General features: G+C 39.6%; 1 protein-coding gene across 7 annotated transcripts in view; it reads right to left on the reverse strand.

Moving 5' to 3' along the window:
• Window positions 1-20,545, reverse strand: part of GRM7 (glutamate metabotropic receptor 7) — a 924,866-nt gene that overhangs the window by 337,961 nt on the left and 566,360 nt on the right. For all 7 annotated transcript variants that reach the window (XR_014298757.1, XR_014298758.1, XR_014298759.1 and 4 more), the window contains exon 5: window positions 7,876-8,016. Coding sequence is in view for 3 of the 7 variants with exons in the window: in XM_082683125.1 (XP_082539251.1) it covers window positions 7,876-8,016 (141 nt within the window). In the remaining 4 variants the exon portion in view is untranslated. The remainder of the gene's footprint in view (window positions 1-7,875; window positions 8,017-20,545) is intronic.

Consider the following 20,545-nt stretch of genomic DNA (forward strand, 5'->3'; position numbering starts at 1 on the left):
ATGTGAGAGAGGAATCCATCAAAATCCTTGAGGAGAAAAGAGACAGCACAAAATCCTTGTGACCTCAGCCACAGCAACCTCTTCTTAGAAACATCACCAAAGGCAAGGGAATCAAGGGCAAAAATGAACTATTGGCATTGGAAGCAAGGGCATAAATGAACTATTGGGATGTCATCAAGATCAAAAGCTTTTGCACAGCCACGGAAACAGTCAAAACCAAAAGACAACCGATAGAATGGGAGAAGATATTCGCAAATGACTTATCAGATAAAGGTTTAGTATCCTAAAATCTGTAAAGAACTTATCATACTCAACATCTAAAGAATAAATAATCCAATCAAGAAATGGGCAGAAGGGCACCTGAGTGGCTCAGTTGTTTAAGCAGCTGCCTTCAGCTCAGGTCATGATCCTGGAGCCCCAGGATCGAATCCCACATCGGACTCCCTGCTTGGCAGGGAGTCTTCTTCTCCAGTTGACCTCTCTCCTCTCATGCTCTTTAATTCTCTCTCTCTCTCTCTCAAATAAATAAATAAAATCTTAAAAAAAAAGAAATTGGCAGAAAACATGAACAAGACATTTCTGCAAAGAAGACATTCAGATGGCTAACAGACACATAAAAAAGTGCTCAACATCACTCTCCATCAGGGAAATACACATCAAAACCATAGTGAGATACCACCTCACACCAGTCAGAATGACTAAAATATGGAGGTTCCTCAAAAAGTTGAAAATAGAGCTATCCTATGATCCAGCAATCGCACTACTGGGTATTTACCCTAAAGATACAAATGTAGTGATCTGAAGGGGCACATGCACCCGAGTGTTTATAACAGCAATGTCCACAATAGCCAAACTATGGAAAGAACCTAGATGTTCATCAACAGATAAATGGATAAAGAAGATGTGGCATATATACACAATGGAATACTATGCAGCCATCAAAAAATGAAATCTTGCCATTTGCAATGACGTGGATGGAACTAGAGGGTATTATGCTGAGCAAAATAAGTCAATCAGAGAAAGAAATTATCATATGATCTCTCTGATATGAGGAATTTGATAGGGCAGGGGTTGTAGCGGGGTAGGGAAGGAAAAAATGAAACAAGATGTGATCTGGAGGGAGACAAACCACAGGAGACTCTTAATCTCATGAAACAAACTGAGGGTTGCTGTGGGGTAGGGAAGAAGTGATAGAGTGACTGGGTCATGGGGAAAAAAAAGTAACTAGAATGAATGCTCAATAAATTTTAACTTGTTTTAAAAAATAAATTTAAAAAAATGATTAATTTGGCTTACATGGTTCCACTTACCATATAGACAGAAATCAGCCATTCAGGAAGAAGGTAGGGTCAGACTTAAGTATGATGGTAGCAAGAGAAATGTCAACCAATCTATTGACTTCTAGAGGTAAGTCAGAATACAAATTTCAACAAAGAACCTAGTAACACAGAATTCCATCATGGTTGCTATATGTAAACTAAGTTGTAATTAATCTGCCTTGAACTTTTATTTAAAAAGGCACTAGGGTATAAAAATGGTATTTTACATTCCTTCTCATCAAAAGGACTTCAAAAAGTCAGAGCACCAAAGGGGTTAGACTTTATCTGTAACACTTTGATGTGGATTCCTCAATCATGCTGGGTATATTAGGTGCTGCAACAGAACATCTATATAACAATTAAAGGTCAATTCAGAATAAGATAAAATGGCAGGAAAAATTAATTAGTATAGTCAAATGCTTTCTGCACATATATTCTCAAAGCACTTGACTTACTCAAGTGTTCTTCTTTGTCTTGATAGACTTGTTAAATTATGTAGGCTCTGATGGGCCTGGATCCCATGAGAAACGAATGAAAACTTGAGAAATACATGATTTATTCATTAACAGCTTTTCTTAAAAAACTTTTTTTTGCTCCACCAAGAAAGTGACCTTTACTTAAACTATTAGCTTTGAGAAGTGAGGTGTAAAGAAAAAGATAGTTTAAGGATTCTCCCAAAATGTGATCATTTACCAGAGTATGCTCTTAAGCCTGTGATAGCTTTCTACAATAACCACTGATTGATTAGGGACTCAAATCAAAATTGAATTTGCTTTTTGTAGGACTTGCAAGCACTAGCATGGAAAATAACTTTTTTTTCAAAGTCATCAATTTATTCATCCGCTGTCATTTCAAAAGGAAAACAAATCTTTGAAAGTCAAATTGTCCCTTCATGGGATGATGGATTTCTAAATGCTGAGTTCCTTCTGTTCAGTAAAGAGGTAACTCTGATGAATCAGTATCCACAACATGGCATTTGGCAGAAGAGTAATGTTAGTTAGACAAATGTTCTATGTAAGTCATAAGATATGACAGAGTGATAATTTTTATGGGCTGCAATAGGCAAGCACATGCAGATTCTCAGAACATCCTTCTGAATTTAAAAAATGGGCTTGAAAGTGAAGACCTTAGAGATGCTACCCACCTCATAAAGATATAGATGTCAGAGATAAAATGGCACAAAAGTTGGACTTGATGGACATCTCATGTACCAAGTCCCAGGGATGCCTGGAACACATACTCTACATTATGGCACTGAAATTTTTGAAGCCCTGAGCTTTGTATTCTATCACAGCATGAAGTTACCTGCCTGTCTGTAAACTTTTGCTATCTCATTATATCACTGTGCAATTTGTATCCCACTGAAAAGTTCCTGTCCATATTTACATTCTTATTCAATTCCCTGGCTGTGTTTTTCAGGAAAAGTTTGATATACAGCCTCATTTTCTACAGCATTAACATGTGGCCATAGGATCTTCATGAAACCCTCACAGGCAACTGCACTGTTTCTTGAGGTTTCATGAAACCCTCACAGGCAACTGCTCCAAATGGCAGGTAATTGTTACAATTACTCAGTTTTATTATTTATTCTTTCAAGATTGTATTTATTTGAGTGAGAGAGAGTGAGAGCGAGAGCACGCATAGGTAGGGGGAGAAGGAGAGAGAGGAGAGGGAGAAGAATCCCCACTGAGCAGGAAGCCCGATGTGGGACTCTATCCTGGGACCCAGGGATCATGACCTGAGTGGAAGGCAGACACTTAACTGACTGAGCCAGTCAGGCTCCCACCTTGCTGAGCTTTCATATACCAGTATCATTTTAGATGCCAAGTTACCTAATGTACTCCCTACAACAACTTCAGGTATAAAGCTTTATTATTCCCGTTTCGAATATGAGAAAAGGTTTTGAAAAGCTAAATAATATCCAGTCTCTCATGGGACCATTCAGGGATAGCTCTGAAACATAAACACAGGCCTCCTTCATGCCAAAAACTGGTTTCTTAAACACTTGGGTAGAGTGATTTTTTGCACTCCAGGATGGCCCCAAATTTCTTTTTCAGGGATATCACCATCTGGGTACTTTCCCTTATTCCCTTAACCTTGGTATCTACACAAAAAAACATGTCATTCCCCCAAAAGATCATATTCTAAACTGGTCTTTGTGTCAACAATATACTGGTAAGTGTTAAGGATAAACACAGTTAGCTAGTGGGGTAGGAGTGGGGAAGCACAGAAAAGAAAAATCACATCTGACCTTTCTGTTCCCAAACAACAAATAGTCTACAAGTATACTTCTAGAAGTATTGAGAGGGACTTACTTTATTCTGTAATCTCTCTAGAAGAACTTACTGTATTCTGGAAGTATCTAGAAGGACATTAGTATGTGTAGCTAGCACTATGTCCCTGACAAAACCTAAGTCTACTATGAAACAGCATAGGATCTTTCAGAATTTGTGTTTTCTGTGAAAGTTTAAACCACCAAAAAACTTAACTGCATGTCCCTGTGTGGAATGTCAGTCAAGCTAACCCATGAGCAGGATGGGTCACCAGCAAATCTTAGTGTGTATCCATAAAAATTTGGGAATCACCAGGGAAGGTAGGATGAAGAAGGACTAGCTCTTAAGGTTGAGAGAACTAGGAACTGGGTATCAAGCAAAGTTGGATGTTCTTAAAATATTGAAGACTATGGCTGCTTTCCTTGTTTGAAGGAATTTAAATGTTTGAAGGAGCATTTAAATGCATATGGATCATTTATAACAATAAGAATTGCCTGGTTGTTCAGGTTAAGTTTCTATAATAATTAAGACACATCTATCTCCAAGTTAAATTACCAAGAGTACACAGCTTAATAGTAATATGTTTTTCATCATTCTTCCTACCATGACTTTTTACCATCTTGGCTTTTCAGAACTCACTGCTTTTCCCTGACTGCAGAAATCTGCTCTCTTCAACTAGTATGGGACCCACTCCTCATCTTCAAAGTTGTCTGGGCAGGTGACTAACTCATTGAATGTCTACTTGGAGTTACTATATGATAAATACCTCATTATGGCTAAAGAAACTATGTAAAAAGATAAAGAGAAACAAGTTGGCATTTTAATTTGTGCCCAAATCCTAGAAGCATTTTAAGACTCTCTTATTCTTTAGCAGAACCCAGTCATAGAGGGAGATCTACAAGTTGGGCTGCTGTCTGCAGTCCTTAGAACAACCACGGTCTATGCTGTCTAGAGCCAAACTGTCTGCAATGCCAGACTTCTTAGCCTGCTTCATCAGGGTATTTCTTTCCAATGTGACTATTATTTCTATTTTCAGAATCTCATTCCCAAAGCATCTTTCCCTTTTATCAGCTACATCCTTAAGCTTATCAACACTTCCCTCTCCCATCCACTCTTTTCCATCATTAAAACTTATTGTCCACCATGGTTTCAAGAACTCTTATCAATACAATAAGATTGGTCCCATCTCTCTCCATCTCTTCTTTCCCTCTAGTCTAGCAAATCTCAGCATGCTTTTTCTCTGATTATTCCACTGCCAAGTTGACTCTTCAACAATGTGGGTGGTTAGTATTGTCAACCCCCTGCATAGTCAAATGTCCACCTGTGACTTTTGATACCCCCAAAACTTTATAAATAGCCTACTGATGCAAGGAGGCCTTACCAGTGACATATTAATGAATACATATTTTGTATGCTATAGGCATTACATACTGTATTCTACAAAGTATTCTAAAGAAAATATTAAGAAAGTTAGAAGATAACACATTTATAGTACTGTATTTATGGAAAAAGTCCATTTAAGTGGACCCGTGCAGTCCCAACCCATGTTGTTCAAAGGTCAACTGTTTCTAAAGGTCACAATTTTTAAACAGTAATTTGTGAATACTTCCAAAGCAGAATACAGGATTCACTGGATTTGGGGAAAGGTGGTACAAAAAAACAAAAACAAAAACAAAAACAAAAACAAAAAAAACCCCACATGACCACTCATGTACTCATACCCAGTAACAGGAATAAGAGACACAATGAGAGTAGTAATACTTATCTCCACTCAATACAGCACATCTTACAACTGCTAAAGTGGTAAGGAAGAAAAGAGAGCAGAGACAGTATTCAAATAATTTTGGGTCACAGAATTTAGTAAATGTGATCAGATATTTTACATGGAATGAGTGAGATATTTTTTGATAATGATTTTGATCATGAGCTTATTTTTATGAACCTGAATTCCTGACGATCAACATAAAAATGTCACTACAGATAGAACAGTGTTGTTAAAACATTGAAAGTGTGGGGTTTGGCCTTAGAATAATCCTAATGGCCACAAAACGATCCATCCTACCTTCCTGACTCTACAGAATACAAAATGTCAGAAGGAACCAAAAAACTTCTATCATTAATCATATAGATACTTCTAGTGTACCTGGATGTTTGTCATACAGACAAATTATGCAGATGTCAAACTCATTTTTTTCAGTTTCCTCTTGAGAATTTTGTTTCACACAGTCTAGTCAACATTGAAATAATTTTTTCCTCCCTTCAATATTATAAAGATCGTATTTTTTTTAAAGATTTTATTTATTTATTTGACAGAGACACAGGGAGAGAGGGAACAGAAGCATGGGGAGTAGGAGAGGGAGAAGCAGGCTTCCGCTGACCAGGGAACCTGATGAGGGGGTCACTCCCAGGAACCTGGGATCATGAGCTGAGCTAAAGGCAAATGCTTAATGACTAAGCCATCTAGGCATCCCTAAAGATTATATTTCTGAAAACACTGTTGCTGTATACCATGGCATTAAGAATATAGTTCATGTGGAATTGTAATTTACTGAGTTGTTTATCTAATTAGGTAACATTGATTTTGCATCATTATTTTTTCTCATACCTCTGTTCCTATCCTATCTCTCCTTCACAAAAACACTTTGAGGAAAAGCCATCTTCATACCATTCCTGATGTTTTTAGGACCATGGTTTGCATGCATTATTCCTCATTAATAGGTGTTTGTCAAATGGTTCAATCTACCATATTTGGATGGCCAATATTGAAAGACCCATACTGCAAAGATAAACTAAGCAACAGTATACCTAACATGAGTGCATTCTCTAGATCATTCTAGGCAATTCTAGATCATTGTAGATCAATCTAGAATAACATTTTGGGGTTTTGTGGTATTTCAAGGTTATTGCTACAAATGATAAAAGTTACTGAAGTATGAAATTGGGGTATTGCTATATAATATAGGAGTAGGTGATAAGATGGTAGAACATGTCACATGCTTCTGTAACCACCCCCACCCCCACTCCTAGTTCCAGTATGCTTAGGGTAAAGACCAAATTCCATGTATGTCCCCACACATGGCTTACTCCTTGTCCACATCTCTACACTAGCAGCCTTAGTGGACATACTCATCCTATTCACTGTACTTCAGTCAGGTAATGCTACTTTTTCTGTCCACAGAGGTACCATTATTTCTCCTGCTTCCAGCCTTTTGTCATGTTATTCCTCCATGAGAAATTCTCCTATCTGTCCTTCCCTCTACCTAACTAACCAGTGCCTACTTCTTCCTCAAGGAGGTCTTTTGAGACAGCTTCTGCCTTCAATATAAGTGAAATTTCTTGGTTATATGCCCATATAGCCCTCAGAACACTTACTACAGTTTATAATTATGTATTCATGGGGAGCTCACAGGAATAATGTCGATTTTCTTCCATTGTCCTCTGAGAAGCATGAAAGCTAGGTCTTTACTGACTTCCTTACCATCAGAGCATGGTGCCTAGTATTGTGTAGAAGGAGTTGCTCAATAAATATTTGTGAATGCACCAGTGAATGTTTATCCTCTGACTACTTCATACATGTACATACATATGCATAGCATACATACATGTTTTTTAATTTGGAATTATTATGAAAATTTACTATGAGGCTGCTTATGGTTTTTTGTTTGTTTGGGTTTGTTTTTTGTTTTTTAGGTAAACTCTAAGCCCAACGTGGGGCTCAAACTCATGACCCCAATATCAAGAACCCCAATATCTATTGACTGAGCAAGTCAGGTGCACCCTTAAGTATTTTTAAGCATATTTTAAATAGCAGCAGACACATAACTTGGATATTATGGAAATTATTGAAACTCTCATCACTCTAAACCCAAGTATTTTATTTCTTTAATCAAATACACAGTATGGTCTATGATAACAGTTAAATCCGGTGCTGAGAGGGATTTGCTGGATTTTTTGTTTATGTGAAAATGACTTCATACTCCTGGCTAAAACATGAACTAATATTTATCACTGAGAGCATTCATAGCAACATGACCCTTTTGAATTTGAAGAATCAATGAAAATGTCAATTACTGTTAGATGGACAGGCAGAAAAGAATACAATTTTGTCTGTTCTACTCTTGTCCTGCAGGACTTATGCTCCCGTTCCATTTTCTGAACAATCTAGTAAAATTCAATTTACTTTTTCAATTTGTCTCCAACCAAGCTTCCTTCTGTCAGCTATGCAGACATTTCAATGCTGGCCACGTAGAGTACCAGGAGAAGAACAACTGGAATGAAATTACCTGTGCATTTGCGATCTGTGTCTTCTTTCTTTGACCCACTAATCGTCAACTTGCAGTTGAAGTTTTCCTCCCAGTATTCAGCAAACCATACATTTCTTCTGTTGTTTTCAAGTGTGCGGGACGTAAAATAGGCATCAAACCCTAAACAGAGTTAAATGAAAAGGTCATTGCTTGTGGGGTACTGCTGGGATGTTTAGAAATAGAAATACCAGTGATGGGTTTTCTTTGTTTTAGTAGACTGTATGCTCTTTTGTGTCAATTAAAAAAAAAAAAAAAAGAAGAAGAAGAAGAAGAAAAATATTCCAGGACTAACCTATGGCTAAATCCCTATTTCAATCTATCAGGCAGAGATGTGACCTACAAATGACACAGTCACAATGACCTTAGAGAGGACATGATGATCACAATATGTCTTGCATCTCCAGTGATGCTAGACCCGGGACAAAATGTCTTCTTCCTTCTCACCAAGATAATTGATAATTTCAGTGCTTACTATAGATAAGAGTTTCTGCTTCACAAAGATTCTTTTATTCACCTCAACAACCAGTACAGCAACCACTATCATTCCCACATCGCCAATAAGGAAATGAGGCTCAGATGAAATAGAAGCATGCCCAAAGTCAACCACTAAGCCATGCAGTTATCTGGGACTATGTGAGCTACTGACCTGTAAATATCCATTTAACACCTTCTTTCATTTAATAACGCTCCATTGTGTCATTGATATCCTAATCAAAATGGAAGCTTTTAAAAAGGCCAGAAATAAATAGGAGTCTCACAGAAAGCTCAGTGCTGCTCACTGAGTGCCATGGCGTATGTGAGGAGCAGAAACTCGAAAGGCCAGGTCCCCAGGAAATCTCTTGTTACCTTTTTAGGAATGCAGCCTCAAATGCTCCAATGGAGCCACAAGGTCGTAGGAGAATCAGATAGGATCCGGTAACACGAGGTGGGCTGGGGGGCCAGCTCCACTCACTTCCTAAGTCAGGGGAACTTGAGCAAGTGCAAGCTTCCCTCATCATCCTTTCATCTTTCTGTAGAAATGAAGACTACCCTACCTCCTTTCTTCTCAGTACCTTGTTTAGGATGGGGAGAAGACCTTGGAAACTTACAGAGTTCAGGGTCAACAATAACAGGAGATGGACTTGAGAAAACTGAGTAACTGTTATTTAAATTACTCAGTTTTCTCATTATAAGGTCATTAAAAAAAATAATAATAGTTCCAGACTCTCAACTCCATAATAGGACCATATCAGGTTAACTATACTCATTACTAAGTGGCCAACACCAAATTCATGGCCTGACATATATAAAACCTACTATAAATGGAAAATCTAAAGTAAATGAGACAGTAAAACAAATGAAAAAACATAAAGCACAAGAGATTATATAATATTTTAGAGAAAATAAAGTATTTTGCATCTCTTATTTCATTTTCTAGGCTCTTATCAGTACATGCTGGCCAACTGTCCTTTTATCCCACTACCTTAAATGATCTGAAAGTAATCTGGCTAGAGTATGTGATTCCATTCCATTATCAATACTGATTAAGCTATCTGGCTGGAAGTCTTCCTGCCTCACTGTTCTCCCACAGCCCTGCCTCCAGATGACTATAAAGTAGAACAACACAATATTCTTCAATAAAGGAAAATCTCTGGGGGAAATACACGAGTCCCCAATGTTTCCCAAGACACTAAATGTATGCCTTCAGTCATGTATATACATACACGCGTGCACACATGGTGACTGGTGACAGAGCTTTCATTTCTTTCACCATTTTGCCCTGTGTTCCCCCCTCCCACCTTCCCCACCCCCAAAACCCAACTAATCAACAGTGGTAGATTATGACAATGACCCCTGACTAGACCTGCTTCCAGGGCTTCATACCCATACACACCTTCCCTTTTCTGTGGGACATAGACAGGTGTGATGCAGGCAAAGGCTGGGAAGCCCTGGCCTCATCGTGGCTTGTTGTGGAATTCTCTTTCTTGGAATCCAGCGGGCAGTGCTCTAAGACATTTGACAGCAGGATGGTAGGTCATGTGGCAAAAGCCCAGCTTGTCTCAGCCGAACTTTTTTGGAGATTGCAGCCCTCCAGCAGACGGCGGTAGAAGAACCACTTAGCTGAGACCAGCTCCAGTTGCACAATGGTGGCTGTTCATTAAGTCAGTAACACTAGAGCTAGTTTTTTAAGTAGCTGGAAGACTGAAACTCTCCTTCTTTATCACAGCACCATAATTCTCTCTGTGCAATACCCAAACAACACACCCTTCATGAAGAAGCCCCCTCGACAGAACATGTCCAAGTTTCAAAAGTAAACTCTTCTGCCACAGGTCTAAATCCCCAACCAGCCTCAGAACAGGAACTACTAAAATGGCTCAGATTGTAGCAAGGGTATATCCCTTTCCCAGCTCAGAAAAAAAAAAAAAGTCTTTAAAGGAAACCTCATCACCGAAAATGTCTGCCACTTCAAAGTGCTTCTCTCCATCCTGTGTCTGCTGGAAATGCAAAAGCCCGTTGAGGAAAGAAGGACTAGTATTGTGGCTAACGTGCAAGTAGGGGACTGTGGAACATTTAAAACAGAAGAAAAAGAACACAAAGCAGCAGTCAGAACTTCCCTCTCATCTGAGCAAGAACAAACAGACTTCTGGAAAAAAAAAGCAAGCACAATTAAAGCTGTCTGTATGCACCACAGCACAACGCAGAAAAGGAACAGAAACCCTGAGCCACAACCTCTCTCCTTTACACTCACACAAATAGCTGGTGCTTAGCTTCCTCCTCTTCCTCCTCCGACTAGCCCGCTGGCTACCTGCATCTCTAAGTTGAAAACTGCTCTTGCTTCCCAAATGCATGTATATATGGACTTCCGGAATATCTCCTCAGATGCAGATTTGGGTGGAGGAGGTCTTGGGTGGGGCTAAATACACTGCATTTTTAACAAGCCCCAGGTGATGCTCAAGCTGCCTACACTTTAAGAAGCAAATGCTCCAGGGCAAATGCTGCATTTGTTGTTGTTGTTGTTGTTGTTGTTGTTGAATTTTTTTTTTCATTTATTTTCAGCATAACAGTATTCATTGTTTTTGCACCACACCCAGTGCTCCATGCAATCCGTGCCCTCTCAAATCCTGCATTTTAACTAGCTCCTCATGATCCTTATACTGCCCGTACTTTGAGAAGCAGGATTTTAGAACAAATCCTGAACTTCAGCAGATGGGACTTGAACAGTTCCAGCCTAATTTGTGATATCTTAGTATTTTCACCCTCAAATACATGTGTGGTTCAGATGAGAGGGTCTTTGCTTTGCTTCTGTAGTTGTGACAATTGCTCAGTACCCGGCTCAGTATGGCAGGAGCTTTGCCTTACCGTCTTATAGCCTGCAGATGGCCTGGGGAGGTACAACATGCTGCCTTAATTGCTGGTGAATTTTCCTGGTGTGCTCGCTGTGTCTATATATCCCTAAGCATTGTTTCTCCGGGTCCCTTTGCAGCCTCCAAAGTTGTTCCTCACCTGTATGCCCTGTCACCATTCTGGGCTCTCCAGCCTGGCATTTCAATCTAGCTGCATGTCTTAGTGTTGCTGAAAAGATAACTTGAACTAGCCTTGTGTCTTCACTACCTCCTCTGAAGGTCCTATGGGCTCTGAGGGAAAAACTCAGAGCTCTCAGTCAAGTAGTAGAATGTAGCATACATTTGCTTTTGAGCGGTGTCCTGAAAACCTCAACAGTTTGGCTTTTTTGGTATGGAAGCCACATAGTGTACTGGTGAATATAGACATCAGAGACACACAATGTGGGTCTGACTCTAACATTCTGATTTTCTACCTGTATGACCTTGAGCAGATGACTGAGCTATTTTGTGTCTCAGTTTCCTCATCTGTAGAAGGGGATTAATATTAATATCCACCTGGGGTGCCTGGGTTGCTCAATCGATTAAGCCACTGCCTTTGGCTCAGGTCATGATCTCAGGGTTCTGGAATCGAGTCTGGTAATCAGGCTCCTTGTTCTGCAGGGAGTCTGCTTCTCTCTCTGCCTCTGCCTGCTACTCTGTCTACTTGTGCGCTCTCTCACGTGCACTCTCTCTCTCTCTCTGACAAATAAATAAATAAGTCCTTTAAAAAATATTAATATCCAACTTCGTATTGTTAGAAGGATTAAATGAGCCATTATTTATAAAGTACTCAGCATTGTGCCTGATGAAGTAAAATGCAAACTGTTGGTTATAAAATAACCATAGTCATCCATTAAGTAACACTTACCCTGTGACAGGCACTGTTCTCTACACTCACTTATCTTGGGTTAAAACAGGTGGCCCCTCATCAGACTCATGGCTAGCCTGGTGGGGAAGATAGACTTTGGCAAGTATCAATTAAATAAATATAAAATTACAACTGTGATTATTTCTATGAAGGAAGAGTACATAGTGTTTGGGGAGCACACACACATGCCCAGAGAGAGCAAAAACTCTCTTGGAGTGCCAGAGAGGGCTTCCTGGAGGGAGTAAACACAAGTGAGAAAAGGCAAAGAACAGATTTTTACCAGAAATGTGGGAAGCAAAGAGACTGGACATTTATTCAGTGGAACGCCATGTGCTTTGTCTTAAGAATATTGAAGTCGGAGGAGTCAAGATGGCGGAGAAGTAGCAGGCTGAGACTACTTCAGCTAGCTGGAGATCAGCTAGATAGCTTATCTAAAGATTGCAAACACCTGAAAATCCATCGGCAGATCGAAGAGAAGAAGAACAGCAATTCTGGAAACAGAAAAACAACCACTTTCTGAAAGGTAGGACCGGCGGAGAAGTGAATCCAAAGCGAGGGGAAGATAGACCCCGGGGGGAGGGGCCGGCTCCCGGCAAGCAGCGGAGCAACCGCGCACAAAATCAGGACATTTAAAAGTCTGTTCCGCTGAGGGACATCGCTCCAGAGGCTAAACCGGGGCAAAACCCACAAGGCGTCAGCGTGGCCTCAGGTCCCGCAGGGTCACAGAAGGATCGGGGGTGTCTGAGTGTCGCAGAGCTTGCGGGTATTGGAACGGGAAAGCTGGCTACAGAGACAGAGCCGACAGTAAGCTCACAGCTCGGTGTTACCTTGAACCGGTCTCAGGCTCGGTGAGCTCGGAGCGCGGCCGGAGGTCAGGCAGACGGGAGTAACTGGGCGCTGTTCTCTGAGGGCGCACTGAGGAGTGCGGCCCTGGGCTCTCGGCTCCTCCGGGCCAGAGACCAGGAGGCCGCCATTTGTATTCCCGTCCTCCGGAACTCTACAGAAAGCGCTCAGGGAACAAAAGCTCCTGAAAGCAAACCCGAGCGGATTACTCACCCCGGGGCCGGACCGGGAAAGGGCGGTGTAATTCCGCCTGGGGCAGACACTTGAGAATCACTACAACAGGCCCCTCCCCCAAGAGATCAAAAAATCCAGCCAAGACCAAGTTGACCTACCAAGGAGTGCGGTTTCAATACCAAGGAGAGCAGCAGAATTCCAGAGGAGGAGAAAGCCAAGCACGGAACTCATGGCTTTTTCCATGTGATTTTTTTTAGTCTTGCAGTTAATTTAATTTTTTTCTTTTTCATTTTTTGTTTTTTTTTTCTCGCATTCGGGTAAATTTTTTTTTTTAAACTGTTACCTTTTTCTTTTTTAACGATTTTTTACTAGTTTATCTAATATATATATTTTTTCTTTTTTATATTTTTCTTAGGTGTTTTCTTTTTTTTAAATTCTTTTCTTTTTTTCTTTTTTTTTTTTCTTTCTTCCTTTTTGAACCTCTTTTTATCGCCTTTCTAAACCCTCACGATTTGGGATCTCTTCTAATTTGGTTAAAGCATATTTTCCTGGGCTTGTTGCCACGCTTTTAGTATTTTACTTGCCCCTTCATATATTCTTATCTGGACAAAATGACAAGACAGAAAAATTCACCACAAAAAAAAGAACAAGAGGCAGTACCAAAGGCTAAGGACCTAATCAATACAGACATTGGTAATATTTCAGATCTAGAGTTCAGAATGACAATTCTCAAGGTTATAGCTGGGCTCGAAAAAGGCATGGAAGATATTAGAGAAACCCTCTCGAGAGATATAAAAGCCCTTTCTGGAGAAATAAAAGAAATAAAATCTAACCAAGTTGAAATAAAAAATGCTATTAATGAGGTGCAATCAAAAATGGAGGCTCTCACTGCTAGGATAAATGAGGCAGAAGAAAGAATTAGTGATATAGAAGACCAAATGACAGAGAATAAAGAAGCTGAGCAAAAGAGGGACAAACAGCTACTGGACCACGAGGGGAGAATTCGAGAGATAAGTGACACCATAAGACGAAACAACATTAGAATAATTAGGATTCCAGAAGAAGAAGAAAGAGAGAGGGGAGCAGAAGGTATACTGGAGAGTATTATTGGGGAGAATTTCCCCAATATGGCAAAGGGAACGAGCATCAAAATTCAGGAGGTTCAGAGAACGGCCCTCAAAATCAATAAGAATAGGCCCACACCCCGTCACCTAATAGTAAAATTTACAAGTCTCAGTGACAAAGAGAAAATCCTGAAAGCAGCCCGGGAAAAGAAATCTGTAACATACAATGGTAAAAATATTAGATTGGCAGCTGACTTATCCACAGAGACCTGGCAGGCCAGAAAGAGCTGGCATGATATTTTCAGAGCACTAAACGAGAAAAACATGCAGCCCAGAATACTATATCCAGCTAGGCTATCATTGAAAATAGAAGGAGAGATTAAAAGCTTCCAGGACAAACAAAAACTGAAAGAATTTGCAAACACCAAACCAGCTCTACAGGAAATATTGAAAGGGGTCCTCTAAGCAAAGAGAGAGCCTACAAGTGGTAGATCAGAAAGGAACAGAGACCATATACAGTAACAGTCACCTTACAGACAATACAATGGCCCCAAATTCATATCTCTCAATAGTTACGCTGAATGTTAATGGGCTAAATGCCCCTGTCAAAGACACAGGGCATCAGAATGGATAAAAAAACAAAACCCATCTATATGTTGCCTCCAAGAAACTCATTGTAAGCCCGAAGACACCTCCAGATTTAAAGTGAGGGGGTGGAAAAGAATTTACCATGCTAATGGACATCAGAAGAAAGCAGGAGTGGCAATCCTTATATCAGATCAATTAGATTTTAAGCCAAAGACTATAATAAGAGATGAGGAAGGACACTATATCATACTCAAAGGGTCTGTCCAACAAGAAGATCTAACAATTTTAAATATCTATGCCCCCAACGTGGGAGCAGTCAACTATATAAACCAATTAATAACAAAATGAAAGAAACACATCAACAATAATACAATAATAGTAGGGGACTTTAACACTCCCCTCACTGAAATGGACAGATCATCCAAGCAAAAGATCAGCAAGGAAATAAAGGCCTTAAACGACACACTGGACCAGATGGACATCCAGATATATTCAGAACATTTCATCCCAAAGCAACAGAATACACATTCTTCTCTAGTGCACATGGAACATTCTCCAGAATAGATCACATCCTCGGTCCTAAATCAGGACTCAACTGGTATCAAAAGATTGGGATCATTCCCTGCATATTTTCAGACCACAATGCTCTAAAACTAGAACTCAACCACAAGAGGAAGTTTGGAAAGAACCCAAATGCATGGAGACTAAACAGCATCCTTCTAAAGAATGAATGGGTCAACCGGGAAATTAAAGAAGAATTGAAAAAAATCTTGGAAACAAATGATAATGAAAATACAACGGTTCAAAATCTGTGGGACACAACAAAAACAGTCCTGAGAGGAAAATATATAGTGGTACAAGCCTTTCTCAAGAAACAAGAAAGGTCTCAGGTACACAACCTAACCCTACACCTAAAGGAGCTGGAGAAAGAACAAGAAAGAAACCCTAAGCCCAGCAGGAGAAGAGAAATCATAAAGATCAGAGCAGAAATCAATGAAATAGAAACCAAAAAAACAATAGAAAAAATCAACGAATGTAGGAGCTGGTTCTTTGAAAGAATTAATAAAATTGATAAACCCCTGGCCTGACTTATCAAAAAGAAAAGAGAAAGGACCCAAATAAATAAAATTATGAATGAAAGAGGAGAGATCACAACTAACACCAAAGAAATACAAACTATTATAAGAACATACTATGAGCAACTCTACGCCAATAAATTTGACAATCTGTAAGAAATGGATACATTCTTAAAACATATAAACTCCCACAACTGAACCTGGAAGCAATAGAAAGCCTGAACAGACCCATAACCAGTAAGGAGATTGAAACAGTCATTAAAAATCTCCAAACAAACAAAAGCCCAGGGCCAGACGGCTTCCCGGGGGAATTCTACCAAACATTTAAAGAAGAACTAATCCTATTCTCCTGAAACTGTTTCAAAAAATAGAAATGGAAGGAAAACTTCCAAACTCATTTTATGAGGCCAGCATCACCTTGATCCCAAAACCAGACAAGGATCCCACCAAAAAAGAGAGCTATAGACCAATATCCTTGATGAACACAGATGCGAAAATACTCAACAAAATACTAGCCAATAGGATTCAACAGTACATTAAAAAGATTATTTGCCATGACCAAGTGGGATTTATTCCAGGGCTGCAAGGTTGGTTCAACATCCGCAAATCAGTCAATGTGATACAACACATCAATAAAAGAAAGAACAGGAGCCATATGATACTCTCAATAAATGCTGAAAAAGCATTTGACAAAGTACAGCAGCCATTCCTGTTCAAAACTCTTCAAAGTGTAGGGATAGAGGGCACATACCTCAATATCATCAAAGCCATCTATGAAAAACCCACCGCAAATATCATTCTCAATGGAGAAAAACTGAAAGCTTTTCTGCTAAGGTCAGGAACACGGCAGGGATGTCCATTATCACCACTGCTATTCAACATAGTACTAGAGGTCCTAGCCTCAGCAATCAGACAACAAAAGGAAATTAAAGGCATCCAAATCGGCAAAGAAGAAGTCAAATTGTCACTCTTCGCAGATGATATGATACTATATGTGGAAAACCCAAAAGACTCCACTCCAAAACTGCTAGAACTTATACAGGAATTCAGTAAAGTGTCAGGATATAAAATCAATGCACAGAAATCAGTTGCATTTCTCTACAACAACAGCAAGACAGAAGAAAGAGAAATTAAGGAGTCAATCCCATTTACAATTGCACCCCAAACCATAAGATACCTAGGAATAAACCTAACCAAAGAGACATTGAATCTATACTCAGAAAACTATAAAGTACTCATGAAAGAAATTGAGGAAGAAACAAAGAAATGGAAAAATGTTCCATGCTCCTGGATTGGAAGAATAAATATTGTGAAAATGTCTATGCTACCTAAAGCAATCTACACATTTAATGCAATTCCTATCAAAGTACCATCCATCTTTTTCAAAGAAATGGAACAAATAATGCTAAAATTTATATGGAACCAGAAAAGACCTCAAATAGCCAAAGGGATATTGAAAAAGAAAGCCAACGTTGGTGGCATCACAATTCCCGGACTTCAAGCTCTATTACAAAGCTGTCATCATCAAGACAGCATGGTACTGGCACAAAAAAAGACACATAGATCAATGGAACAGAATAGAGAGCCCAGAAATAGACCCTCAACTCTATGGCCAACTAATCTTTGACAAAGCAGGAAAGAATGTCCAATGGAAAAAAGACAGCCTCTTCAATAAATGGTGCTGGGAAAATTGGACAGCCACATGCAGAAAAATGAAATTGGACCATTTCCTTACACCACACACAAAAATAGACTCAAAATGGATGAAGGACCTCAATGTGCTTAAGTAATCCATCAGAATCCTTGAGGAGAACCCAGGCAACAACCTCTTCGACCTCAGCCGCAACAACATCTTCCTAGGAACAATGCCAAAGGCAAGAGAAGCAAGGGCAAAAATGAACTATTGGGATTTCATCAAGATCAAAAGCTTTTGCACAGCAAAGGAAACAGTTAACAAAATCAAAAGACAACTAACAGAAAGGGAGAAGATATTTGCAAATGACATATGAGATAAAGGACTAGTGTCCAGAATCTATAAAGAACTTAGCAAACTCAACACCCAAAGAACAAATAATCCAATCAAGAAATGGGCAGAGGACATGAACAGACATTTCTGCAAAGAAGACATCCAGATGGCCAACAGACACATGAAAAAGTGCTCCATATCACTCGGCATCAGGGAAATACAAATCAAAACCACAATGAGATATCACCTCACACCAGTCAGAATGGCTAAAATCAACAAGTCAGGAAATGACAGATGCTGGCGAGGATGCGGAGAAAGGGGAACCCTCCTACACTGTTGGTGGGAATGCAAGCTGGTGCAGCCACTCTGGAAAACAGCATGGAGGTTCCTCAAAATGTTGAAAATAGAACTGCCCTATGACCCAGCAATTGCACTACTGGGTATTTACCCTAAAGATACAAATGTAGTGATCCAAAGGGGCACATGCACCCGAATGTTTATAGCAGCAATGTCCACAATAGCCAAACTATGGAAAGAACCTAGATGTCCATCAACAGATGAATGGATCAAGAAGATGTGATATATATACACAATGGAATACTATGCAGCCATCAAAAGAAATGAAATCTTGCCATTTGCGACAACATGGATGGAACTAGAGCATATCATGCTTAGCGAAATAAGTCAAGCAGAGAAAGACAACTATCATATGATCTCCCTGATATGAGGAAGTGGTGATGCAACATGGGGGCTTAAGTGGGTAGGAGAAGAATAAATGAAACAAGATGGGATTGGGAGGGAGACAAACCATAAGTGACTCTTAATCTCGCAAAACAAACTGAGGGTTGCTGGGGGGAGGGGGTTTGGGAGAAGGGGGTGGGATTATGGACATTGGGGAGGGTATGTGCTTTGGTGAGTGCTGTGAAGTGTGTAAACCTGGTGATTCACAGACCTGTACCACTGGGGATAAAAATATATGTTTATAAAAAAAATAAAAAATTAAAAAAAAAAAAAGAAATGAAATCTTGCCATTTGTGACAACATGGATGGAACTAGAGCTATCATGCTTAGCGAAATAAGTCAAGCAGAGAAAGACAACTATCATATGATCTCCCTGATATGAGGAAGTGTTGATGCAACATGGGGGCTTAAGTGGGTAGGAGAAGAATAAATGAAACAAGATGGGATTGGGAGGGAGACAAACCATAAGTGACTCTTAATCTCACAAAACAAACTGAGGGTTGCTGGGGGGAGGGGTTTTTGGAGAAGGGGGGGGATTATGGACATTGGGGAGGGTATGTGCTTTGGTGAGTGCTGTGAAGTGTGTAAACCTGGTGATTCACAGACCTGTACCCCGGGGGATAAAAATATATGTTTATAAAAAATAAAAAATTTTATTAAAAGCCTTCAAAAAAAAAAAGTATATTGAAGTTATTTAGCGTTACAAAAATCCATCAGGGGGGCACCTGGGTGGCTCAGTGGGTTAAAGCCTCTGCCTTCTGCTCAGGTCATGATCTCAGGGTCCTGGGACTGAGTTCCGCATAGGGCTCTCTGCTCAGCGGGAAGCCTGCTTCCCTCTCTCTCTCTGCCTGCCTCTCTGTCTACTGTGATCTTTCTCTGTCAAATAAATAAATAAAATCTTAAAAAACAAAATCCATCAGGAAACAAGGCCTTAAAATCAACAAATATAAAGGAACCATCTCCCATGTATATGCAATCTAGAATTTCTACTAAAATTCTAATAAACCAATGGCTTAAATTTAATGTTAATGAATGAATAAATATGTGAATAAGCTATTCTTGTGAGTGGATGTCAAAATCTTTGTCAGATTTCAATTTGCTCATACAAAAAACTGCACTGACTGTTACAATTACAAAGGTAATAAGCACTTCATCTTCATTTTCCCAATGAGTGTCAGATAAATCCTAAGAAGTAGGTACTAATCATATCAACAGTTTTGAGGTAGAAACTAAAGCTCAGAGAAATTTGAACCCAAATCAGTTTGCTTGTTTTTGACATCCATGCAGAGTGGTGTTTCACACATTTTGGTGAGAATCACAATCATCTGGAGAGTTGATGAAGAAAATAGGGATCATGGAGGCAGGTCAGCCCTGTTTCTTTCCCCCTCAAGTTTCCCTAGGAGATTCTCATATTCCAAAGATTGAAAACCATGCCTATGGTGCATTGCTGGGTTCAACTTATTATGCTACCTCTTCACTCTCTCTAATAAATGCCCTATCACCAAGCTACTATATCAAACACAACTCCACTAGGCAATTGGAAAGTTCAACAGGTGGAAGAACAAAGCTATTCTATGATCAGTTGCTGGAATGGGTGAACCAATCCAAATGGTAAAACTGGCAGCATAGGCTCACCAAGCTGGGGCAAAAACTAGTTTCAGAAAACGGAGCTCCTCTCAGACAATTCAACAAAACAGAAGCAGAGGTCAATAGCTATTATTCAATCTAATGAATCTTGCTGGTTTACCTCAGCTGAGTCCAATTTCTTGGACCTACTGTTTATTTTTCTTTAGCAGGGCCATGGTAAGAGCTAAATTAAGTCTCATTGGTACCCTCATTTTCATCCATATGGAATGAAGTTATTCAGGAAATATTCAAGTTTTTATTTCTTTTTTATTTATTTTTATTTTTTTGAAGATTTTATTTATTTATTTGACAGACAGAGATCACAAGTAGGCAGAGATGCA

Source organism: Mustela nivalis, assembly GCF_964662115.1.
Source record: "Mustela nivalis genome assembly, chromosome: 1".
Taxonomy (NCBI): Eukaryota; Metazoa; Chordata; class Mammalia; order Carnivora; family Mustelidae; genus Mustela; species Mustela nivalis.